This window comes from Bacillus rossius, chromosome 5 (genome assembly GCF_032445375.1).
Source record: "Bacillus rossius redtenbacheri isolate Brsri chromosome 5, Brsri_v3, whole genome shotgun sequence".
Taxonomy (NCBI): domain Eukaryota; kingdom Metazoa; phylum Arthropoda; class Insecta; order Phasmatodea; family Bacillidae; genus Bacillus; species Bacillus rossius.
This window is the reverse complement of record NC_086333.1, coordinates 13,235,981-13,261,193: the sequence shown is the minus strand read 5'-3', so window position 1 is coordinate 13,261,193 and position 25,213 is coordinate 13,235,981. Positions and strand designations below refer to the sequence as shown.

At 42.2% G+C, this 25,213-nt stretch overlaps 2 protein-coding genes across 4 annotated transcripts in view; both read left to right on the top strand.

The window, feature by feature from the left end:
- LOC134532335 (tetraspanin-6-like) overlaps positions 1-1,208 on the top strand; it is a 92,753-nt gene extending 91,545 nt beyond the window's left edge. Inside the window, exon 5 of the mRNA XM_063368756.1 lies at positions 1,046-1,208. Within this exon, the coding sequence (XP_063224826.1) occupies positions 1,046-1,111 (66 nt within the window). The 3' untranslated portion in view covers positions 1,112-1,208. The remainder of the gene's footprint in view (positions 1-1,045) is intronic.
- A 21,717-nt stretch (positions 1,209-22,925) lies between these two features.
- The window catches only part of LOC134531598 (5'-3' exoribonuclease 1), a 373,786-nt gene continuing 371,498 nt past the window's right edge, over positions 22,926-25,213 (top strand). Inside the window, exon 1 of one of the 3 annotated variants that reach the window (XM_063367328.1) lies at positions 22,926-23,140. In XM_063367328.1, coding sequence (XP_063223398.1) covers positions 23,066-23,140 — 75 coding nt within the window. In that variant the 5' untranslated portion in view covers positions 22,926-23,065. Of the gene's footprint in view, positions 23,141-24,661; positions 24,760-25,213 lie in introns of those variants that run through there. The other 2 variants (XM_063367329.1, XM_063367330.1) reach the window with 2 other exon arrangements.

Here is a 25,213-nt window from a genome sequence, read left to right as displayed (position 1 = left end):
ACGAAACATGCAACATTTATATAATCCAAGCTGTTGACCATAACAATAAGTGGAACAGTGGTTTTTAAGTAATATTTTATTAAAATTTTATTTTTCAATTCGATTGATAAATTTTTTTAATGATTATTAAAATGTTTCCCGATTTTCTAACATAAAAATTATGTATTTTCAAGAAGGTGGACATGACGTCATACGAGCGACGCCTCTGCCGCGACCGCTGCCTCTCGTGTCAGGATGACGACTGCCTCCCACTCCCCTGGCGCGCCCGAGCGCCCGCGTCTCCCCCCTCCTCCTCGGGCCCGCGGAACACGCGGATTGGTCACAGGCGGAAACCTTGGCCTAGGCGCCCGGTGAACAATACAACTATGAAAGATTAAGTAAAATTTTTAACAAAAATTATTTACAATTAATTAAAAAAAATATATATATATACAATGAAATAAAAGTCAAATACCTGAAAAAACAACTCACACGTCGCACCGCACCACACTCTCGTTGCACCATTATGCAAGAGATGGCGCTGACGCGGCATAACGGCCTGAAGGAGCCGGGGGGACACTTGGGTCGACGTCAGTACCCCCCCATTTACTCAAACCTTTGCTACCTGTGCATTGCATCTTTGGATTGTACATTTTTGTTGCATTATAACGTGGCGATTAATATAATTCTGATTCAGTAATGAAAAAAAAATGCAGCAGTGCGTCACTAGACAGCCATAAACTTCAGAAAGAACCACAGGTTTCCTATACACCATAGACTTGCTACCTATTGCACAAACCTGCAACTGCAAACAAGTAGTTAATATTTTCCTCTTTAGAGGTCAGTATTGGTTATTTGGTAAGCGATGCTAAGTATACCATGTGGGTGCAAAGTATTATATTCTTACGATATATATTGTTTTAGGTATATAGCTGTCATTTGAGAAAATTAAAATAAAAATGTTAATATTTTTAACAATTTGCATTTATGTAAAAAAAATTTAGTTCGCAATATTTACAACTCAATTTTAAGTAGGTACTTATAATATTTTTTATTTTATTTTCAGGTAGTGGCAGTTATACTTGCTGTTGTAATGATCGCCTGTGGAGGGATATTGCCGGTTTGTTTGTAAATAAATGAAGCGATGTATGTTTAGAAATGTGTTTATGTATAAATATAGTTGATAAATTTTGAAATAAATAATAATACAAAATATTCAGTAAAACAAACAACTTTCTTTTTTTACACCTCAATGTCATAAAAAAAGCATTAATTTAAATATTGCATAAACTTACCAGTTGCTTCATGACTGACCAATATTTGTAGTCTGAAAAGTTCTTCTTCTAAATCGTAGTACCCTAAACACATTGGATGTAGGTATATGTATGAATAAATAAAAAATAAATTAAATATTTTTTTTCAAACAAAAGTGTGTGTACAATTGTGTTCACTAATACTTTTTCTAGCATTTAACTAATTTTCATTAATATTATGTCCAGAGATTCATAAGTTTCTAGATATGACTTTTATTTAGTAGCAAAGACAAGCAACTTACGCCATAAATTACTAATCCACCAATATCATCAAAACGTTTATTGCATCAATAGTACTTCTTACTTTTATTTGAGAAGAAAACTATCAAATTAAAAAAAAATATGAAAAGGCTTATATTTTTGGTGATATAAAAATTGATCTGAAGAAAATGTGAAAGTTTTCATCGATCTAAGGTAAGATAAGACCACAATCTTTAAGAAATCAAGCTAAAATAAGCTTTTGAAAACACTTTCTTACAATTAAATTGTACACTTTCATGTATTATTTAAAAATTACTATACTTAGAACTTTTATATAACAGGTTTCTTGAATTTATTCGTGCAGCACAAATTTTCGGCACTAAAGCACTAAACATGATTGACAATAACCCTGATTCCTCAGTGTCTTATGCTATTATCACAATATGTAGTGCTATGGTGCGATTGCAAAGATTTCTAACCAATCATGTTTGACATATCTATGATATCAGTGCGACAAAATGGCGGACAGAACAGAATTCCCAATTAGAAAAATTTCCATCACGTCACGAGAGTGGCGTTACTGAAATGTAAGTCAGAATTTTGACTTCGAAATATGGTTAAATTAGTGCATTGGTAATTAAATTGAAGGGGTAAGTGGATGAAGGTGTTGACGTCCCTCGCCCTGTGGTCCCTAAGTCCCTGCTGCGAATTGTCCTGAGACTCGCTCTGGTTTGCCCGCGTAGCTCCAGTCGGAGAGAGAGTGGAGTTCAGGCCCACGTGGCCGGGACCGGGAAACGTAGGACCGGGAGGGAATCTTGTAGAGGTTAGAGGTTCTGGCTACGGTAGAAAGGAGAAGAAGTTGCTGTCCGTTTACACGAGCTAGTTTATTTCGCTGAGCCCTGGCGCAGCCTGGCCGACACATTGCAGGACGAACGCTCTCCCCCGCCGCGACCCGGACTCCCGAAAATACACGTAAAATAACTCGTACGTGACCTGAACTGACTGCGGAGACAGTTCCGTGACGAACTTGCTGGTTGCGAGAATTATGCCGTACTGAGAGCGCGTCTGCTCGGCTCGGAGACTGGCAAGCGGCTGCCTCCCCGCCCGCCCGCGCGCTGGTGCATGGGCCGTGGAGGAGGGAAGGGGAAATAGGTCGGCGTGGGAGAGACACGACTCGCGGCGGGCCAGGTTGCGGATCTACATGTTACAAGCACTGCAATTGAAAATATATACAAAAATATTTAAACAAAAATTATTAAATAATTATGAAAACATTATAAATTACTATACAAAAAACGTAAACACAAGTTTTTAAAAATTATGAAAACATTACAAATTACTATAAAAAAAACGTAGCCGCTCGTGAGTATTTACAACAGGAAACACAATTACAATATAATTATAAAACAATAGAAATTATTAAACAAAACACATGGTCGTTTGTGGACGTTCCAGGGCGCACGCGGGTGCGTCCCTGATCGTAGACACTACACTGCACTACTAAAGCAAGAGAGGGCGCTGACGAGGCATAACGGCCTGAAGGAGCCGGGGAGACACTTGGGTCGACGTCAGTGTTATGTTACATTTTTTTGAAAAATTGCACTAGGTCCAGGGATGAAGGTGTTATGATGCATTCTATGTAATGGTAAAGACACCTTCCCTCTAACTTCAAAAATATCATAGTTACGAGTTGATAAAGGTGCTATGTACACATAAGCAAGGGATTTCAAAAGTGTATAAAGGTGTCATGTGCCCATAGCACCTTCATCCATTTATAACAACTGAAAACAGTGGTTCATAGCACCTTCATTCAGGGACAGACCGTGAGTGGGGGGAGTATTTTCTATGGCGCAAGTGAAGCCAAAGCCTAGTTATGGGCCAATACACTTGGTGCAGCGCAGTCGCTGTTTACATACAATCAAATTGCAGTGTTTGTGTTAAAAAATTTGAATATTTTTTTCGCGGTATTTAGCTTGTGAGAGTGCTTATAGTAATGCCTTTTATTGTTAAAACTCATTGAAAAGTAAATTAATTTATATTTAAAGGTTTTTTTTTTAATATATTTATCCACTAATGTAGAGATTCTGGATCGTCCGTGAGAGGCGTGGCGAACATTTGCTTGACTTTATATTTTCTCCATGTTAATAATAGGCTTTTATACTTTCCTTGTTTTTGGAAACAGAAGTGAGAATATTGCTAAGCCGCATGTGTTATTGTCTGTAATGTTACTTTTGTTTGTTGTTGCTAATTGTTTCGAAAGCGGTATATTATAATGTTGTCAAGAGGACAAATGCTCGTGAAGCTAGCTAAAGAACAGGCAGCATATAGTGGTGAAGGAACACAAAATGTCATACAATAAACGGGAAATGTGTTTCCTAACCTAAACTTGAGTGGCGAAGAGGATAGAGATGATACAAGAAAAGAAAACAGTAATGATGATATTGCAAGTAAGTGCTTTTTAAATGAGATACATTAAATATCAATGTAGGTTTATTTAGTAGGCTTATGCAGGTCTTTTTCGTAGATCAATGTGTTTACAGTATGCATGTGGAACATTAAATGTTCCTAGTTTAGGGCAGATAATGATAGAAAGTGTATGTGTACCTGTTACTACCATAATACACTATCATGTTTGTAAAAGCCGTAAATTTGTTGTGTTTTGCAGGTCCAAAAAAGGAGGACAATGGCAGAAATGAGTTATACACACCATCTGAAAACAGTTCTGAAGACCTATTCAGTAATGAAAATGATGCCGAATTTGTTTCTGATCATGACGAGTCGTCTAGTTCATCACAAGCAAGTAGTACTGAAGCAGTTTTAATTGTCGAAGAAGATGGTAAAGTGGAACATACTCAGGAAGTTCAAATGGATTCTGACAGTGAAGTGCATCCTAGGATACAAAATCATGATCAGGTAAGGAAAAAGAAAGTATTTCCTGTGAAAGTAAAAACAAGTAGGAAAAGGAAAAGAAACTGTCATGAATGGAAAAGAAGTAAAGCAGCAATTAAAAGAGCACGAGGGGATAGTTATGTATCTCAAAAAGGAGTAACAGTTCTGGCAAAACAGGTTAACACTGGAAATCTGTGTCATGTAGAATGTAGACTAAAATGCAGTAATCAGTTTAACCGGAAACAAAGAAATGACATATTTAACAGTTTTTATAAGTTAGATAAGAATGCAAAAAATGCCATAATTTTTAAAAGTATAGCAATGGAGGAGGTGAAACGGTCAACGAAAGGCACAGTCAAACAAAAAAGTGCTTCTTTCCGGTACTATGCACCTCGCGAAGGACAGCAAATACAAGTCTGTAAAAGTGCTTTCGCTTCTTTGTATCAAGTTGGTAGGAAAAAAGTTGATGTAATCAAATGTCGTGTACAAAATGGATACTGTACTCCACCTCCTGATAAACGTGGGCATCATGAAAACAGGCCACATAAAATTGAACAATGTGTATCTAATTACATTATTGAACACATTCAGGAGTTCCCTGCTGAATCTTCACATTATTCACGAAATATTAATCCCCACAGGAAATATCTATCACCTCTCATGAATATATCTAAAATGCACAGATTTTTCTTGGAGAAGTGCGAGGAAAACCACCTACCAGCTAAATTTAAAGTGAAAAGGTGCTCGTATGCAAACATATTTTCAACTGAATTTAATATTTCATTTGGACACCCTAGGAGCGATACATGCAGCTTGTGTGATTCTGGCCAAAAAGATGAGCAACATGAACAAAATTATCATGCTGCATTTGATCTACAGAAACGTGATAGGGCTAAGGCACAATCACAGACATGTGTGTGCTATTTAACAGTTGACTTGCAGCAGACTATGCCTTTACCCAAATTGACCACATCAAAGGCGTTCTACTTACGTCAGTTGTGGTTTTACAATTTGGGAGTGCATATAGTATCGCAAAACATAGATAAAGCAGCATTTTTCACATGGACAGAAGATGTTGCAAATAGAGGTAGCAATGAAGTGTGCAGCTCTATTCTGACACTAATTGAATTCGATCAAACTGTGAAGCAAAATGACAAACTTGTTATTTGGACTGATTCGTGTGCAGGTCAAAACAAGAACTTTCAGTTAATTTGCTTGTATCAATATTTAGTTCTGAAAGGAATATTTAAGACCATCGAACACAAATTTCCCGAAGTTGGCCACTCGTTTTTGGACTCTGATCGCGACTTTGGAAGAATAGAAAAAAATCTCAGATGTCATGAGGTAATATTTCTGCCAGAGCAATATCGTTCAATCATCGCACAAACCAGTAAGAAACGCCAGGTTACTGATATGTCAAATCACTTCCGAGATTTCAGGCAATTTCGTGAAAAGTTGAAACTTGTCAATCGTAAGAAGAATAGTCTCAACGAGAAAGTTCCATTTAGGGATGGGATAAAATGAATTCGAGTGGAAGAATATGGGTCTTACTTGTACAAGGAATCATAGGACGAATACACACCATTTAAGTATGTAAATTTACTACAGGCTTCAGGACGTCCTGCTGTTCTAGATGAAGTTACCATAACCAGACTTGGAAGGAAAAGAACAGGACATCTATCCGCTGAAAAAGTGCACGATTTGAGAAAGCAATTGCCATATGTGAATGAAGAATTTAGGTGGTATTATGAACAAGTTTTGGAAGATTATGTGACATGACTATTGTTTTTATTCTGCAAAGTGATGTGTGTGTTCAAATTTGGACACATTTTGAATGATTTTACAGTTAATGTAAAGTTTACTTAACAGCTCATTTTGGAAAATAGATTCTGTATGTTCACATATAATGCATATTGGTATTATATTAGACCTTGGACAAAGTGTACTTGTAAAACTTTACCTTCATCTACTTGAACACTACAAATAATGTATCATTATATGCAGTGAATAAAAGTGTTATGTACATTTATATTTGGAAAAAAAATGTTTTTAGATGTTCATGTCCTAGATTTTATAGTAACATAATATTTCGCACATAATAGTAATATGAATAAATTTAGTTCGTTGTTGAAACATTATTTATGTAAAAGTAGCAAACAAATTACTTTCGGAGCCTTTTTCTCAAAACAATAGTTTTGTAACATAACACCTTCATCCACTTGCCCCTTCAATTATTACAAGCTGCAGCAACCGGTGTTGCCCGGGCTGAACACAGAGCGATATATTGTCCACGAGTTAAAGCAAAATGAATAGTGCTATATGACAGTGTGGTGGACATAGAGAAATGACACACAATTAGTGTTTGTATGTATATGACCTATGGTTTTATGTTTTCCCATGTCGATCGGTTGAACAGTTCAGAAGTCGATGCTCTGCAGCGCCATATAGCGACGAGTTATGGCAAAATGGCTATCGCAAAAATATTCTCCGTGTCCAAAATTATTTATGTATAACAAATTTTCATGGTGATCGATATGTTTACCAATTTTGATGACGATCGGTTCAATGGTTTATAATTTGATGTGCTGCAGCGCCATCTAGCGACTAGTTACAAAAAATGTATAACATAAAAACTTCTCCATTAAAAACACTTCGATGTACCATCATTAATGGCAATAGGTCAAACAGTGTCAGAGTTTATCAACGTCATACATACATACATACATTATGACGACAGTCGTCATACCCTCCTAGATGCAGAGGCCATACCTGTCCGCCGACGTGGGCCTAAGGGAGATATGTTTCCCCCCCTGTGCACCGACTGTGAAGTGCTACGAACAGGGACGCACCCGCGTGCGCCCTGGCACATCAGCGATCGTCAGGATGTTGTATAAAAGGTTTGTTTGACTCGAGGTCTCTTTTTGACCTGTCAACTCTCGGGGCGCCCTTTTCCGGAAGCAGTATGGCGGATGGTCGTTTTACTCGCGGGGGCAAGTTGCTCTCAGGTCACTCAGGTCATGCTCTCGATGCTCCTCCTCTCGAGGAAGAGTTGCGAGGGCAAGTCGTCTGCTGGTTGTTTTGGCGCGACTGACGATGGAGTCAATATGTTATCAAGCTACATTTGGTGATGACTGTAGTATTTTAATAGATGACGACATTGAAGCGGAAAAACATTACAATATAACTTATTCGGCGTCCTTTATTTAACAATCAAAAGATTTGCTATAGTTTCCTAGTACAGGTTAGCTTATGCATACCACAGTCAAAAAGCAATAATTATATATATATTTTTTTTTACCTTTATCGAGCTCTCTCATTATTTGTAGTCCAATATATGGTAAATCAATAGCTACTTCATCTTCAGATGAATCTTCATTTCCAAACAAATTTCTCACGATGTCTGCTATATTTTCCGCCATCATTGTTTTACAACAAATCGCGTTTTCTTCGTGTATTAAAAGTTACCGACTCTTTTTGCCCTCAGGTCAACTTGCTCCCAACTCTTTCAACTCCCGAGGAGCACGAGAGACCTCGAGTCAAACAAACCTATAGTTATGTTTTATGCCTTTTCTTTAAGTGACCATGAGCCTCCATGAGTGTGTAAATATTGTACAAATACTTCGCCTATCATGAATCTGTTATTCATTTATCAATTTGTGTTTTCGTTTTATTAATTAATTACTGGTCATGTCTTTTCTTAATATTATGTGTTTATGCTAGTGTTATGTCAGCCATGTAACTGCAGCCTGGCGCACCGCGAGGCGGGCTGCTCCCACGCCGGCCGATTTCCCCTCCCCTCCTCCGCGGCCCGTGGGCCTCGGCCCGCTAGCGGGCGGAGGAGGGCAGTGGCGAACCAGACGCGAGAGCGAGTAGACGTGTGCTCCGCTCCGCTCCGCTCGGGAGACGCGTTTCTTTACTCTGAGTTCGCAGTCAGTGATAACGTCACGGGACTGTCTCGGCAGCCGAGCTGCTATTATCCGCATTCGTTATAGCGCTGGACTTTTCTCAGTTTTACAGATCTTTTCGGGACTGTAGCTGCATACGTCATAGGCCGTGTATGTGCCTTTTCAAACCGCTGAACTCTCTTGGTCAGTACGTGTACTTACTGGACCTTTATCCGCATACGTGATGGGCCGTGTACGCGCTGTATATCAACCCAGAACTTTCGTAACCGGTACGATTCACTACAGAGTTACCCTCTCTGTTGTTTCGGGTCGCATCTTGTGGACGAGACTTATTTCCGGGATTCCAGGTCGCGGCGGGGAGGACGCTCGTTCCGCGACGTGCCGCCAGGCTGCGGCAGGATTTCTTTACGGAATAAAAAGAGGCTTTTGAAAACGGACATCACCACATTATCCTTGGTAAAACCTACCGTTTCCCCTACCTACGCAACATTCCTTCCAGGTCCCATATTTTCCGGTCCCGGCCACGTTGGCCTGAACTCACTTCCTCACCGACGAGAGCTACATGGGCAAAGCAGGACATTTCGCAGACAGGAAATTAGGGACCATAGGCCGAGGGACGTCAATACATACATACATACCAACATCCATATATATTAACAAACACACACACACCTTAAACAATGTCATTTGAAAGATATTGTTGTACTTATGTATATTCTGCAAGAAATGCTTCTATAAATGTTCTTGGCCAGGAAGCAATGGTGCCAGTGGCTCTGGTAAGGGTGTTAATTTGACCTTTCTGCTTGCACAACATAATCCTGGTGGTTCATGTGGAAATCTCAAAGTATTGCAATGTTGACAAACAGTGCTCATTGTTCCGAAGTCAACCGATACATCCACGATGTAATCGACTTTTGGATCATATCTGAACGCTAAACATTTATGTCGTAAAGTCAAGCTTGGCAGTCTGTTTGGTCGCAGTTCCAAATTTTTTTTGTGTAGGCTCCAACTGAGCGATTCGAACTCAACTGTATCCATTGTTAAAGAGTCATAATGGATCGCGCTTGAGAAATTCTTATTCGATATTCATCCAAATGGTGTCTACGCTCTTCGTCAGTCTCATTTGACTGACGATTATGTAGTTGGCTGGCATTGCACATACACCGACCGATATTTCGATGCCTCATTGGTAGCATTTGTATCAACTTACTACGAACTGTAATCAATCGAATGTTCCAATTTGATAATTTTAATGGTTACATTATGCTATGAAAACATGTTTTGGTTTTGCATGCACCAAAGATATGATAAACACTGATAAAACACTGAAATATTCAACGTGGAATTTAATGTATTTTTAGGTTAATTTATGAAATCATATAACCATTTTGAATACACCAAAGATGTGATAACCACTAATAAATCACTGAAATATTTAATGCGGAATTTGTTGTTATGAAAACCTGTGACAACAGAACTCTCAAACTTAACAAATTATTCCGAATTTTCCGGTATATTTTCCAAAAAATTTCTGTCATTCAAACCTTATCTTGAAAATTACGAACTGATGTCGTCCCGCCGAAGGCCGCCTTAAGCCCGACCTGCAACCACCAGCATCTGACTTCGCTGACGGAACGCACCCCTAGCCAAACCAACCCGAGTCAGGCAAGCCTCCCAACTCTAAGGTAAAACTGTTGCCACGGCACTTAACCACCATACCGCTTGACCCCCACACCTAATTATTAGATGCCACTCACTAGTGATTTTTATATAATTTCCAAACCCCATCTGGGGAAAGTACGACACAGGAGTGCCCGGGTCACTCCCGCGGGAATGTGTTCATCTATGAGCGTGAGTGTCACCCTAGCGGCCTTCCGCCTTAATCAAGTGTATTGTTATGTCTACCAAATTAGGCCTCCACGTTTTTACGCTTAAGCAATCACTAGAGTAGTCAACAAGTGACAAACAGTCTCTAGCGTGACTTTGGATTTTCAAACATAATTTTACGTAAATTTCATTAGCATAATTATTATAGTCCTTCTGTCGCCTAATTTGCCTATACTAGTTATTAATAGAATTTGTGTACAATCATAACTTACTCATGTTTCATATTTTTGGAATAATAGCACTTTAGGAACCTTGGCGCGAGAGAATGCTCACCCCCTCCCTCGCGCCAGAGCCAGATGCCGGTACCGCGCGACTCGCGAACCGGGGTGGACATAGTGTTCCACGGGGAGCTACATTTTTGTCTTCACTGAACTGTGCATTCTGGTAATTATTAACTCATCATCCTAACCCTTTTTCCTTACTATCCCCGCATCCTTTTACAGTGCAGGGCTTAACCTGGCCGCTTATTGTCTCACTCACATGTGACTTAGATCCACAGTGTAGTAACTTCACGGCACGGGCTGACTCCAGAGGACTCAGAACTTTATTTAATGTGTCAGGTACACGAGTGCCGATATCAACAGCGTAACAGACTTGTTCGCTAAATTTAATTCGGACCGCGGCTCACACAGGTGAGCCCGGCCTCCACTCGGCTTGTAACTTACGGGATTGGCCGCCTCAAATCGCCGCCCCAACCGAGACTGGCGCTAGGGTATCATGTAGGAAGCAGTGCCTTTCAACCTACATAGTATTACAGTGTAATGTATCATGTGACTTCCTGTGTAAGGTATCGTGTATCTTCGTATGTAATTGCAAACATTTGTAAAGTGCAGGCTATGCCCAATCAGTGCGCACTGCACAATTAAGAGATGTCTCATAAAACCAGTGTACATTTGACGCCATCCCCGCTGCCTGATTTGAATTTACGTGAATTAGAAATGTTTTGATTAATTTGGATCTCAAGGGTAGGGTTCCTGGCCTCGTGACTGCAGGCAGGGACGCGTCGACAAAGGGCCCCCCGGGCTGTTATGGCCTCCCAGGATGCCGTATTAACAAAAACACACACGTACTTTTAGCTGTTTTATTCCGTCGCACACGTTACACTTGACACGCTCACGTGACTGGCCGCTTCATCGTCGACCTATGCTCCACGCACACCACACTCTATTGGCGGTACTTATTACGGACACACGGAAACCCGGCGACTGGTACGTCAATAGGGGTGGTTCCCGGCGAGTGGCTAGTTGGATGCTCGGCGAGCGGTAAGTCTGTCCCTACACACATGAATGTTCGCGGGACGAAACATGAAATACGTGGACGACTGATCATACACAATTACTTGACACAAAACACTACACTACAGTCACTGTGATTGGTCCCGGGTTCGGGCCTGGATAAGTGTCCCACTTAGGTGGTTAAATAATGGCGGCTACTCCGCGTGGTGGCGAGGGCCACGTTACGCTGGGTACGGGCACGGTGGAATACGACAGGATATCGCACACGTGACCGTGGCATGTCCCAGTTAATGACTCGTCTGAAAAGTTAGGTCCGCATTTGGCGCAGTGCCACCCCGCGTGGGCGATGAACTAATTCCCGATGTGGGATTCACTAGCGTGAGGCGCAGGTGCCACGGAGGGTCACCTAATTAATTACGTAGCACACGAAAAGCCCGGTGTCGGGCTACACATTATATTAATGGACCGTGCGAAATCTCGAACGGCCGTTTCGGGCCGACCGGGGAGCTGAGTTAAACGGTTGGACTATAATTACCTATTGCAATGACTGGTGATGTTGGCGCGAAAATTGAGGGCTCCCCGTGCGTGGGCTGCCGGCCCTGGCGAGTGCTGGATGGCGACTGCCTGACCTCCCTGGCCACCGGGGCCAGGGAGGGGGGAAATTCCGCGGGGAAACCGCGGAGTGCGGGAAGATGATTTCGACCAGTTTAGTGACGATAATAGTTTGCAAATTGGTTATTTAATTTACATTAATTATTAGTTAATTTACAAGTATTAGTTTTTGTGTGTTTTATCAAATGCATGAATAATTTATTTAGTTGCGCAGTGCCACACCCGGCCGGGCGCTTTGTACACCTAGCCGGCCGTGACTGAAGTCATGCCGTTCGTGGCACTGCAAAATGCTACACGCGCGGGCGTGTTTGTCGCACTGACACTGATCAGGTGTTGAGGACACATAAATGCCTGTGCTCTCAGAGGGAGCACTGACGGCGGCGTCACATTATTTGTAGTAAGTACCGCCGACGATCCTAGTAGACCACACAAGGGGCGAAACACCCACACCCACATCATGGTTAGAGCAGCTAGCCTGGCGCCCACCCAGAGAAACACCTAAAAGCCAAATATCTGCTAGGACACACGCCCGGTCTCGAGCACGGGCGACAGCAGAACAAAAAAAAATTGATTGATCAGTTCTAAAGTGATGATCTTTCATACACGTGGCAAATGATTTATATGTGTGTGTGTATATATATATATATATATATATATATTCTTGAATTTTAAAGATTTTGTTTCCTAAATTATCTGTGAAAAGGTCTGAAATGAGCTTACCCAAAGCTATTTGTATAGTTGAAGGATAAATTTTAATAAAACAAATAACTCTCTCAAACATAAGTATTGAAAAAACCTGCAAGCATTGATGGCTGTCGTAAGTTTGGTGTGTCGTAACCATGAGAAACATTTAATATATAATCGTTTATTTTTGGTTGTCGTGGCGGGTAAAAACCATATGTTCATAATAAAGGCAGCATTAAAATAGCCTGTCTGTGCTTTTCTGTCAGATACTTGACTACAGTCGTCATGCCCTCCTAGGCGTAGAGGCCGTACCTGTCCACCGACGTGGGTGTAAGGGAGGTATTTTCCCCTTAGTGTACCGTCAGTGAAGTGCAGTGTATATGATCAGGGATGCACCCGTGTGCGCCCTGGCACGTCCGCATACAATAATGTATTTGTCAATATTTCTACTTCCTTATAATTATAGTGTCATCATGTACGTGCTGTCCGGCTCCACTGCCCCTGCGCCAGACGCTCGACCAGAAACTATGACCGAACTGCTTTCGTGGGTCCACGCTGCGCAGCTCCGGGACCCCGATACCCAGACTCGACTGACGGAGTGCGGGGGAGGCGAGGTACCAGGCTGCTGGAGTCTGAACGGGGTGCTCCAGACCAAGGAGGCTCACAGGACGAGCAGGTGGCAGACTCACGTGCTGCCCGAGCCCCCTGGCAGGATACCCGGGCACGGAGCAGATGCTGAGTGAGGTTAGACGGACGTTCCACTGGCCTGGCGACGCGGCAGAAGTGAGATGCTATGTGCGGGCCAGCCAGCATTGCCAGGAGTGGAAGTCCAGGCGACCCGACGGCAAGGAGCAACACGTACCACGATGGCCCCGAGATCCCTTCCACACTGTGGTGGTGGATATCATGTGGCTGTATCCTCGCACGTCCCGAGGCCGGCATTTCATCGTTGTGGTCACGGATGTCTTCACCCACTGGGCGGAGGCGATCGCAGTGCCAAACGTGAAGGCCGGCACCATGATTGACCGCCTGGGGGGTGGAGCACCACACGACGCCCACCTACCATCCGCGCGCGAATCCGACCAAAAGGCGGAATCAGGACATTAAGACTCAGCTGCGCATCCGGTTGGACGAGGACCACACCAAGTGGGACCTGCACCTGCCAACGCTGCTGTATTACCTGCGCCGTCGGACAAACGTTGTCACGGGCCATTCTCCCGCCGAACTGGTGCAGGGCCAAATCTCGCCCTGCCTGGGGAGGCGCGCACACTCGCCGACTCGCACGACACGACCGCGGACGATCTATGCGAAGATGCCCGACGACACCAGGAACATTACCTGGCCCGACGCACGCCACAGATGCACCAGCCCCCAGGGCAACTGGAGCCTGGCCAGCAGGTTTTTGTCAGGTGTCACCACCTGTCATCTGGCGAGAGGGGCTTCTGCGCAAGCCTGGCCCCCAAGTGGACAGGCCCACAGGAGGTGATTGACAGACTAGGGACCACAACGTACCTCGTCCGTCGCGCTGACGGACACATGACAAAGGTACACAGGTATGATATCATATTGGCGGATGATACGAACGACGATGGAGACGAAGACCCATGGGACGCGATGCACGGACGTGACACCACGAGAGATTTGACTCCGTCTCCCTTGAGGGAACGTTAGGAGGGGGGCGACTGCTCCCAACCGGCGACTGGGGGCGGGGCAAGCACACCCGACAGGACGGACGGAAGGGACCCGCATGGTGCAAGCATGATAGAGAGCTGGAGCGCTTTGTGGACCGGGTACTTCCGCCCGACGACGACGACGGCGGGCCGCGCATTGAGGACCTAACCAATGACGACACCATCCTAGGGTGATCTGGTCGACCTCAGTGACCCCGTGGTGACGCTACTGGAGCCTGACCAGGGACGTAAACAGAGGCATGCCCACCCCTGGGAATGGCGGGTGACAAGAATGGACATGGACGGAGACACGACTGATGGGATGATGGTCCGGCTCCTCAGCGGGGAGGGTGACGTCGACAGGGCCCAGCAGGTGGTTCTGGACTTGCCTTCCGAGGAGCCGATGACGACCACTCACGCTGGGAGCGGGCCGAGGGTGCGCCGGTCCACGCGTGAGACGACGGCCCTTCGCTACCTCAGGGACTACAAGTGGGGGGGTCAGTACAAGCCCCGAGATGTACGACAGACGGACACCGGGGGGCTGCGCTGCAGTGTTATGCAGCTCTGCCCTGGTTCACCCGACCTGTGCTGAATGACGTAACTAACTGTGGCGACCAGACACGTAGCAGGGCACGACTGCGGCTACCAATCTAGGCCGACGTCGGGGGCCAGGATGGCCTCGGGAGAGGGGCGGCAAATATGACGACAGTCCTCGTGCCCTCCTAGATGTAGAGGCCGTACCTGTCCACCGACATGGGTCTAAGGGAGGTATTTTCCCCTAAGTGCACCGTCAGTGAAGTGTAGTGTATATGATCAGGGATGCACCCGCGTGCGCCCTGGCACGTCCGCAGACAATAATGTATTTGTAAATATTTCTACTTCCTTATAATTATAGTATCATCATGTACGTTTGTAAATAATCACGAGCCTCGACATTTTATATAATTTGTAACATAACAGAACTTTTAATTAGTAACTTGTGTCTATGTTTGTACAAATACTTATCATGCCATTTAATTCTTAACTAATTAATTTGTGTTTACGCACTGTCACTTAACTTTCAATTACTTATAATGTCGTTTATTCTTATTATAATGCTATTTAATTCTTAACTATTTAACTTGTGTTCACGTTTTGTCGTTTAACTCTGATTTACTTATAATGTCGTTTATTCTTAAATAATTATGTAATTACTTTCAAGTGCTGTGTTTAGTAGAATGTAAACTGCAACCTGGCCCGCGGCGAGTCGAGTCTCTCCCACGCCGGCCTATTTCCCCTTCCCCTCCTCCACGGCCTGCGTGCTCCGGCGCACGGATGGGCGGGGGAGGCAGTGGCTAGCCAGACTCGGAGCCGAGCAGATGTGTGTTCGCTCCGCTCCGCTCGAGACGCGCGCAGTACGGAGTCTTTTTCACTACCAGCATAGTTCGTCACGGGACTGCCTCTGCAGTAGTGTCACGCCATGTCAGAATTAGTTTGCACTGCTGAACTTTTATCGCCAGTACGTTTCGTCACGGAACTGTCTCCGCAGTCGTATCAGGCCGCGTATACGTTACTCTGCACGTCTGAATTTTCTTAGCCAGTATGTTTCGTCACAGGACTGCCTCCGCAGTCGCATCGAGTCGCGTTCCAGCTTTTAACGGTGTGTTTCCGGGAGTCTGGGTCGCGGCGGGGGATAACGCTCGTCCCGCAACACATCGGCCAGGCTGCGATAGGGCTTCGACGGAATAAAGGAGCTCGTGAAAACGGACAGCAACGACTTCTCCTTGCAACCTTCTACTTTTCCTTCTACCTATGCAAATTTCCCTCTCGGTCCCAGGTTTCACGGTCCCGGCCACGTTATCCTGAACTCCACATCTCTCCGACTGGAGCTAAGCAGGCAAATCAGGGCGAGTGTCAGGACAGTTCGCAACAGGGACATAGGGACCGCAGGCTGAGGGACGTCATACTTATTTCGTTGTTTTTACTATTTATCTTGTATTTTTGTACATATTGTATTTTTATATCCTCTGAAAAATTCAGAGTCGTGATTTAATTGTTTGGACACGAGTTTTAACAACTGCAATGTTATTATACAAAACTTTGAACTACCTAATTCAAACACCACAGGCCTGTATTCTAGTAACAAGTGACTGCCGCAGCTAAAACGACTGATACTTATAAAACATCCATCTGTTCATCAAAAGTATGAGTTTGCCAAACTTTTGAGTGGCCGATGGATAAAATATTTGGGTCCAACGATTGGCTGCACTTCATGCGTCCAACGGTTCGATGAAGTATGAACGGAGACTACAGGCTATTATTATAATTCTGCCTCAACCCAATATTTTACTGTCCCATAGCCAACTTCGCATCGTGCTGTCGCATTATTGTGGTGCCTGCAAAATACAGAGTTTAAATAAATGTTAGTGAATTGTTGTTAACTACTCTTTTTTCCTGTGGTAGTTTAGGTATTAAAAAAAGTATGAAATAATACAATTTCACTGACCTCTTCTAGTCTATGCATACGAGAGTAACATTTTAAGATTATCATGTAGCAATGGTGACTTATTACATTCAAATCAGCTGCTGACTTATGAATAAATAGCAATGGTTATATTTTATAGTTTTTCTTAAGAAATATGTGAATAACCAAGAGTGACGGTTGTATTCAAAGAAGGGCGAAACAAAATGTAAGTAGGTACTATCAGGAATTTTCATACCGGTTAATGGTTCTTCGATTTTTATGATACAAAGCTTTCCTTTTTAAATGATATCAATGGTATATAAATATATTTACTGGCGATTGGTGCCAAGTGTAGTGTCAGGGTCCACCATAGTGGATTTTTATGAAACGGGGCCATATTTGATGACCTTGACCTCAGTGGCCATCTTGGAATCCACCATTTTTTCTTGAACTTTCCTCCATCTTTAATTATGCCATTTTGAATTTCGCCATCTTGAATACCACCATATTGTAATCTAGTTCCCCACTTACAAATGTTTCACATTTTGTTATGGTAGAACCTTTTGCCACCTTGGATTCTGATGTCACAGCCGACATCTTGTGTTCGTAAACTATAGGTCATCATCTTGGATGTCACAGCCGCCATATTGTTTTTTAGTTCTGCTGTAGGTACTGTGACAAAAGTTTTAAATACTGTCAACATGCAAGAAGACATGAAAATCATGTCTGCAATAGGAACACTATTAGTGTGACATTTCCATGTGACCCATGTGATATTGATTTCACGAAAAAAAACTAATTTGATTAGGCACTTTAAAAGCAAAATTCATTTGCCAGTGGTAAAATGGGGAAGCGATGGTAATTGTGATGGATATCTGTATCAGTGTCGCTATTGTGGTAAATATTTTAAACGACAACGAAGTACACAAACCCATGGAAATCATAGCTGCAGAAAAAATCTTGACTGTGAAAAATTTCTATGTGAGAAGGGCGGTGTACAGGTTACACGAAAACTATACTTGAAAAAACATTATAAGGTTTGTAAAGGTAGGTTTATAGCATCAATACATGTTGTCCTCTAAGGTGTAACATTCTTGAGCTGTTTATGTTTAAATTTCATATTAGGTAGTTGTAAGTAAAATTGAAGAATGAATGATTTTTATATTTTAAATTTTTTCTGTACTGATTTATAAAATGCAATATATAACCGCACATTGCTGTGATTCCCCTGTTTTCTTAGACAAGAAACAGTGGACTTAATAACTTGGAGCGTTAGGGTAGAACTAGTAGGTACACAAATATAAATATTATATCATGTATTAATGTACTTTTTTATATTAAAATTTCATTAGTTTTATTATTGAACGAGACGGTGCACGCACTGCACACTGAGCGTACTTTGAAGTAGGACAATAAACAAAACGACTTGTAACAATTTCGCTCTGCGCCTCTCCTTCAACGCCTTCCCCTGCGCTTCCTCCCCTACATTCTTTACCTTCTTTATCCCTTATTCGTCATTCCTGCTCCCACCCCTTTCACAATCTCCGCCCAACTTATCATCATCTGCGATCCTGTTCTGCGCACATTGGCCGTGGTGTTGTTCCAGGCGAATTCTGACCTGATACTAAAGTACTTGATACTTTTCAAGTGTACTCGTTTGCAGTTCCTGATACAGGCGTGGATCAGTTCGAAAGTATCAGGTTGATACTTTGCGACCCACCTCTAACATAGAGTAGGGGGGAGCAGTACCTCGAACGGCGTGACGTAAGTCACGGCTGGCTGTGTATACGAAGCGCCCGGCCGGGTGTGGCAATGCGCATATGCAATTTAAATTACAAACATTAAGTAACTAAAACTTTTAATATGTCAAATATTACTTAATAATTTATTAATGTAATTGTAAATGCTTTTGGTTCACAAAACTGGCCGGCATCATCTTCCCGCGCTCCGTAGCTTCCCGCGGATTTTCTTCCCCTCCCTGGCCGGGTTGCTAGGGAGAGTAGTCAGTAGCCTTCCAGCACTCACCAGGGCCGGCAGCTCCGCGCACGTGGAGCCTTCACTTCTCGCGCCAGAAACAGCATGTAGCTTCAATAGGTAATAATTCCAAATCCGTTTTCATCTGCTCCATGGCCGGCCCTTAATCGGCTGTATGACGTGTCATATGGTCCGTCAGTAAATATGTGTGACTCGTCTACGAGTCGTTTGAGTACTACGTAATTTCTACCGTTTAAATGTTAGTGTTAGTTTTTGCCATCAGCCATGTGTAAACGTTAATTTCAGTGTTTTGTCTAATTCCTTAATCAGTGACTAGTGAACTATCTTTGTAACTCACATTCCGGGCAATCACTGCCTAACAACTAAATTCGCCACGTGCCTTAATCGTCGTCACCGTCACTCTCAGGATAGCCTGCGTCCCTCGGTGTGGTAGTCTTCCGGAACACCGCCAGATGCTAATCAGTACCGCCAATCGAGGGCCGTGTGAGCGGAGATGAGAAGGTAGATGATGATACTGCCAGTTACGTGAAGATGTACTGTACAAGGTGAAGTACTGTATCGTGTGACGCAGCAATACAACCAGTTATGTTTTTCAATAGTTACGGCGTCCTGGGTGGCCAAAACAGCCCGGGGGGCCCTTTGCAGATGCGTCCCTGCCTGCAGCCACGAGGCAAAGAACCCCGTCCTCGAGTCAAAATTCCCCTTCACATAATTTAAATATAATAATTTTAAGACAGGCAGCGGGGACAACATCAATATATGTCAGGTTAGTTTCCAAATCACAAAGTTTTTTGGCACACAAATACATTTGATACATCTCTGAATATTCACGAAATTGAATATATACGATTTAATGATGCCAATTGCGGGTCCACTATCTGAAACAAATATACGAAAAAGTTATCTTTGTGCATGCGCAAAATTTGGCTAGCAGATAAGTTACGGATAGGACATCAAAATGAGTTCCCTAAGGGCCGTATTCCAAGACACAAAAATAAGGGTTTAGGTGTTGAATATGCGATACCTGTACCCTAACCATATTCCAAGTGCACGATAGGACACGGCCAGTACCTTATTTTTAGGGCACTGATTTTTGGTGTCCTATCTATTGCCATTTCGTTGCCAAAATCACGCGCATGCGCAGAGCTCACTTTTTCATTGATTTCTCCCAGATGGCTGAATCGCATCTGGCGCCATTAACTCATATATAGTCATTTAAATTATAATCGGGGGATGTATAATGTGTTTTAGTGTGTCAAATAAAACTTTATAATAGCTAAAACTATTCTGAAATATATTTGATTACTTTAATGTGACGTCGTCTGGCCGACGACCACCCCAGAGCCCGACCTGCACCCGCCAGTATACGCTCCCGCTAACGGAACACACCCCTGGCCATGGCCCACCCGAGTCAGGCGAGCCGAACAGCAATTAAAGGCAAAACCGCGGAAACCTGAGTAGACAAGAGAAGAACCGTACCCATTCCTCCTGAAACATTAAATTAGGATTTTAGCGACAATAAAATCTCTTCCAGACACACCCGTTTGGAGTCTAGCGTAATGAGGTCACGCCTGGCGCGAGAGAGGCCGAGCCTCCCTCGGACGTTATGCCAGTTCGGCAGTTCAACGCAGCTCACGGGCCGGGGCGGACCTACGTCCCACAGAGAGGCAACATCCTTTGTCTACATTGAAAGTAACGTCCGGTAAATATAGTCACTAATTAACAAAACCCCTTTTATTACTTAACCTCTCCGTGAGTACCCGGTCCCCTTTTTCGGTCCAGGACCTAATCCGGCCGCATCAACTTAAGGACACCCCGCACCACACTTGGTCAACGGGGCTGCTCTTCAGCATACGGCACGGGCCGTCTCCCGCAACGTACAGAACTTTATTTAAGGTCACGCGCACGGCGCTGACCACAAACCCGCAAGGGAACTTGGCCAAACTTAATTGCGGTGCGTGTTTCACCACAGTGGGCACAACACCCGCGCCGAGACATTTGCATACGGGTTTGGCCGTCCCCAATCGCCCGCCCCCTTAATTCAGTGTATTTTGTATCCCGTATTCTGTACTGCTAACTTACGTTACCCGAGTAACGAGTGCCACGTAATGTGTGCGCGCCCCCTTAATCCAGTGTATTTTTGTATCCTGTGTTTTGTATTGCTAACTTACGTTACCCGAGTAACGAGTGCCACGTAACTTGTGCGCACCCCCTTAATTCAGTGTATTTTTGTATCCCGTATTTTGTATTGCTAACTTACGTTACCCGAGTAACGAGTGCCACGTAACTTGTGCGCACCCCCTTAATTCAGTGTATTTTGTGTCCCGCCTTTGTGTTACGAAATTATGTTACCTGCGTACCCAGTGAGACGTCTGAGACATAACAGCATCCGAGGCCACGTAACGCGGAACACAAACAATACGGCGCCACGGAATAACAAGTAAAAACCCCCCCGGGGACCTCTGTAGAGTGTTGTATTGTGTACGTTTCGCTCCTCTGAATAAAAGGTACGACACCGCCACCTCAACTCCACGTCTCTTATTTAAAATCATCTCACGCAACACCGCCGCCGGCCCTAGTGGGCCACGCAGGGGCACATACATCCACGACCCCAAATTCACGACTAGAAATGAGCTAGTCTGGCGCCCACCCGAACAACACAGATCAAGAACCGCCTTTTCCCACTAGGAGCCACACCGGGACTCGAGCCCGAGACCCCGGACGACGGCAAATGGTTATAAAAACAAATAATCAACAACTTTAAATTTACCTAGTGTGTCAAATAAAACTTTATAATAGCAAAACCTATTCTGGAATATATTTGAATAGTTAAATGGTCATAAAAACAAATAATCAACAACTTTAAAATTACCTGAGAAAATTAAAATTACGCCAATAAATTCGCACAATAGCTAGTGCTGCTATCTGAAGGATTTTGGCGTAGCAAATCCATCGATGTTTGCCAAACATCCGCTAGACTGCATTGAAATAAGTTTCTAGCCTCGTACAGGGCACAGTTTATTAAAAGAGTTGCTTTTTCGTTTCCTAACAGGAATTGGATTGGGACGCGTTCTGGAATACAGTCTGCGAGATAGGTTACAGTTGTATCCTAACAAGGCAGTGCTTATTCGCTACCTTACCTGAATGTTTTGGAATACCGCCTAAGGGCCGTATTCCAAGACACAAAAATAAGGGTTTAGGTGTTGAATATGCAGTACCTGTACCCTAACTATATTCCAATTGCACGATAGGACACGGCCAGTCCCTTATTTTTAGGGCACTGATTTTTGGTGCCCTTGTTGCCGATTTGATCCATAAGTGTATATATATATTTTTCTTTTTAATGAACAATTTCCTCCCCTAATATCTTAAAAAACAGCAAACATAAATACGGCCAAAAATTCATCGTTTATTCTTGTACAACCAAAATTAAATATTTTATTTCACATTATAATTCCATTGTTTTAAAAAATAAGCTAAAATTACGATGGATTTCACGAAGTACAACTGTTTATATCCTTGCACAAGTCCTCGTTTATTAAAATGGCTGCCGATATGATATCTTACAGGGGTTCAGTTAGGACACGTTTTGGAATATGACCCTAGAGTTAGGGTACGGCAGTTGCCGAACAAGGCAGTGCATATTCGCTACCTTACTCAAAGGTCTTGGAATACTGCCCTCAGTGTGGAACAGGCCGAGTCCTATAATGCACTAGTAATACGGTTAGGGTACAGCTGTGGTATATTAAACAACTAAACACCTTTTTTTTTTGTGTCTTGTAATACCTGGTTATTGTTGGAGTACAAATAACACGCTGATAAATTCCTAAATCCAATATTGAAACCACAAAAACATTGCTAAATTAAAATATTCTTTTCGGAAGGGCTATTTATTACAATTTCTTGCAAATAAATGCACTTTACAATGCAATTTTTTCTTGTTCAGCCCTGTTTAAATTGCAGTATTTTCCACTATTCATCGCACATACCAGCCAAAAGTCAACTAGTGCTAAACGTGCCGATATAAAACCTGTTTTTTTTCCTAACTCACAGTAAACCTTACCCATACTCTATGACTGTTTTTGTCGATAATCGGCTTTCTCTTGTATGTTACATCTATGTACTATGCAATAAAGAAAGTAAACAAATAAAAACGATTTCGAGTTTTCAGAGGAGCATTAGGTCAATGTTTTAGCTTATATTTTAATAGTTATTTGTCAGTTTTAATAATGATGTGCGAATAATTTATAAAATGGGTGTACCGAAATTTTTTAGATGGATAAGTGAGCGGTACCCTTGCTTGAGTGAATTAGTGAAGGAGTTTCAGGTACGTAACGATTTTAATTTTTATGAATTTTGTAATTTTAGAGCTTTTTGTTATGCAATTGCGGTCATTTATAAGGAGAAACATTTTCTGAAGAAAAAAAAATAGTTCCATAATGGTTGTGTTTAACTCCTTTATTTTTAATCATTTACTATGGGGACGTTGTGATACTTAAGGCCCGTCTACAATTACAATATTTTAAATTGTGTCCGACGGACACTGACCGCTGATTGGCCCACGTGACCCTCTGGCGTCATGCGTGGTGTGGGTGACGGTCTGAATCTCTTGTCCAATACATGGCCAACTCTAACTTTTTGCTCCAATCTGTGTCTTTTGATAGTATAAAACCACAATAAAACACTCATGATTGAGTTTCCGGTTCACATTTGAAAAAACACATCCATGGAAACAATAAACAAACCCAATAAAAAAATTTACTGCACTCTAATGTCTACTTTAGAATTCTAAGGTCATTCCATGTCAGACCATCCAACCAATATACACATTGTCCACCCCACCATCTAAGAATTGGATGAAATTCGGTACATGGAATTTTTTTAAACTGCAACCAAAGAAGAGTGACACATCTTGCTTCAACTTACATGTGTAATAACAGTTATTAATGTAGAATCGTGAAATTCACCGGAATTATTCAGAATTTTACGTAGATTTCCAATATCACTCTTAAAATTTAATTAAATTCGCAGAATTACGTGCAATTTATGTTAGAAGTGGAAAAAAAGAATTACCAAAAATTGTAAACATCAGTTTAGTAATCATGTTATAACTTTTTTCTATTAATATATACAATCTTAGGCTTTGTACCATTAGAATGAGCACAAAATGTGCTACATTTGGTGAAATAAAATTTGTAGATATGTACCTTCTCACCCTCACCCCACCTTAAAGAAATGTTTTGGTGGATATAATTTTTGTTCTGTACGTACATACAGTACTTAAGTTTAAATAAATAAGATTACAGAATTACGGTAGGCAACGTTAGGTCTACAAGCTGTGCTCATGAAAATTATATTTTTTTTACAATACTGGTGTCAATGTTGTACATACCTGAAGTAGGCCCACTTTTAAGTTCTTTATGAATGTAATCTATAAAGAAGCTGAAGCCATTTTGACCATTCTGATGAAATTTTTCTGTCACTCAAATATGTCAGTTTATAATGCACCCTTCCAACCTGAGACTCAAGTTCCGGAACATCAATAGTGCAAAAAATGTTGACTAATGGCGCCCAGCATCAATCTTCCTGCCCATAATTACAATGTTCTGACCAGTAAAATAATTTAGCTGGCCAGTGAGGATTAATAAACTTAATCATTGCATCTTCATTTTATTTTTCAAGCACTAACCCAATATAACACGTCATCATACACACATACAAATTGTTTTTAATTATGACACCCTCTTTTTTTTCAGTTAAAGAGTACTCTAATGAATAATTTACATCATAGCTAATTCACTTAGCTGCTATTATAGTTTTAGATATGGAATGAATAATTGCAAGGACTTTTTTCCAGGCACAGTTGTGAACTCTGAGAAACACTTGTTAAGATTTTCTTCCACTGTGTGAACATCATCTTCTTTGATCAGATGGAACTTAATTTTGGTAAAGTATTCATTGCAAAATGAAACATCTGCTCAGTTGTCAAAAAATGACCTTTATAAATGGTCTATGCAAGTTCCCTCTAAATACTGTCCTTTTAACACATCCTCCAACACCATCACAAACTGTTTACCATGTCTTGTTGCATGAAAGGTCCAAAAAGCTTTTACTTATATCAAAATCTTCCCAGAGATAGCAGAGGTTAACTTAACTTTCAGAATTATTGTATTGTGCTGCACTACCATTTGTGATATACTCCACTTTATTAAGGAATTCTTAACGAATTAGTAAGCTCAATCTTCTTTTAACCTCATATACAAAGAGAACATCAAGCTTTAGGTAATCTGAGATAAAGCACAAAGACATAGTACATGTTTCTCTATCCTTTCTGAAGTACAGAATTATTGGATGTAATGTGCATCCAATGATAAGACTGAAATTCATCTTGGATAATAAA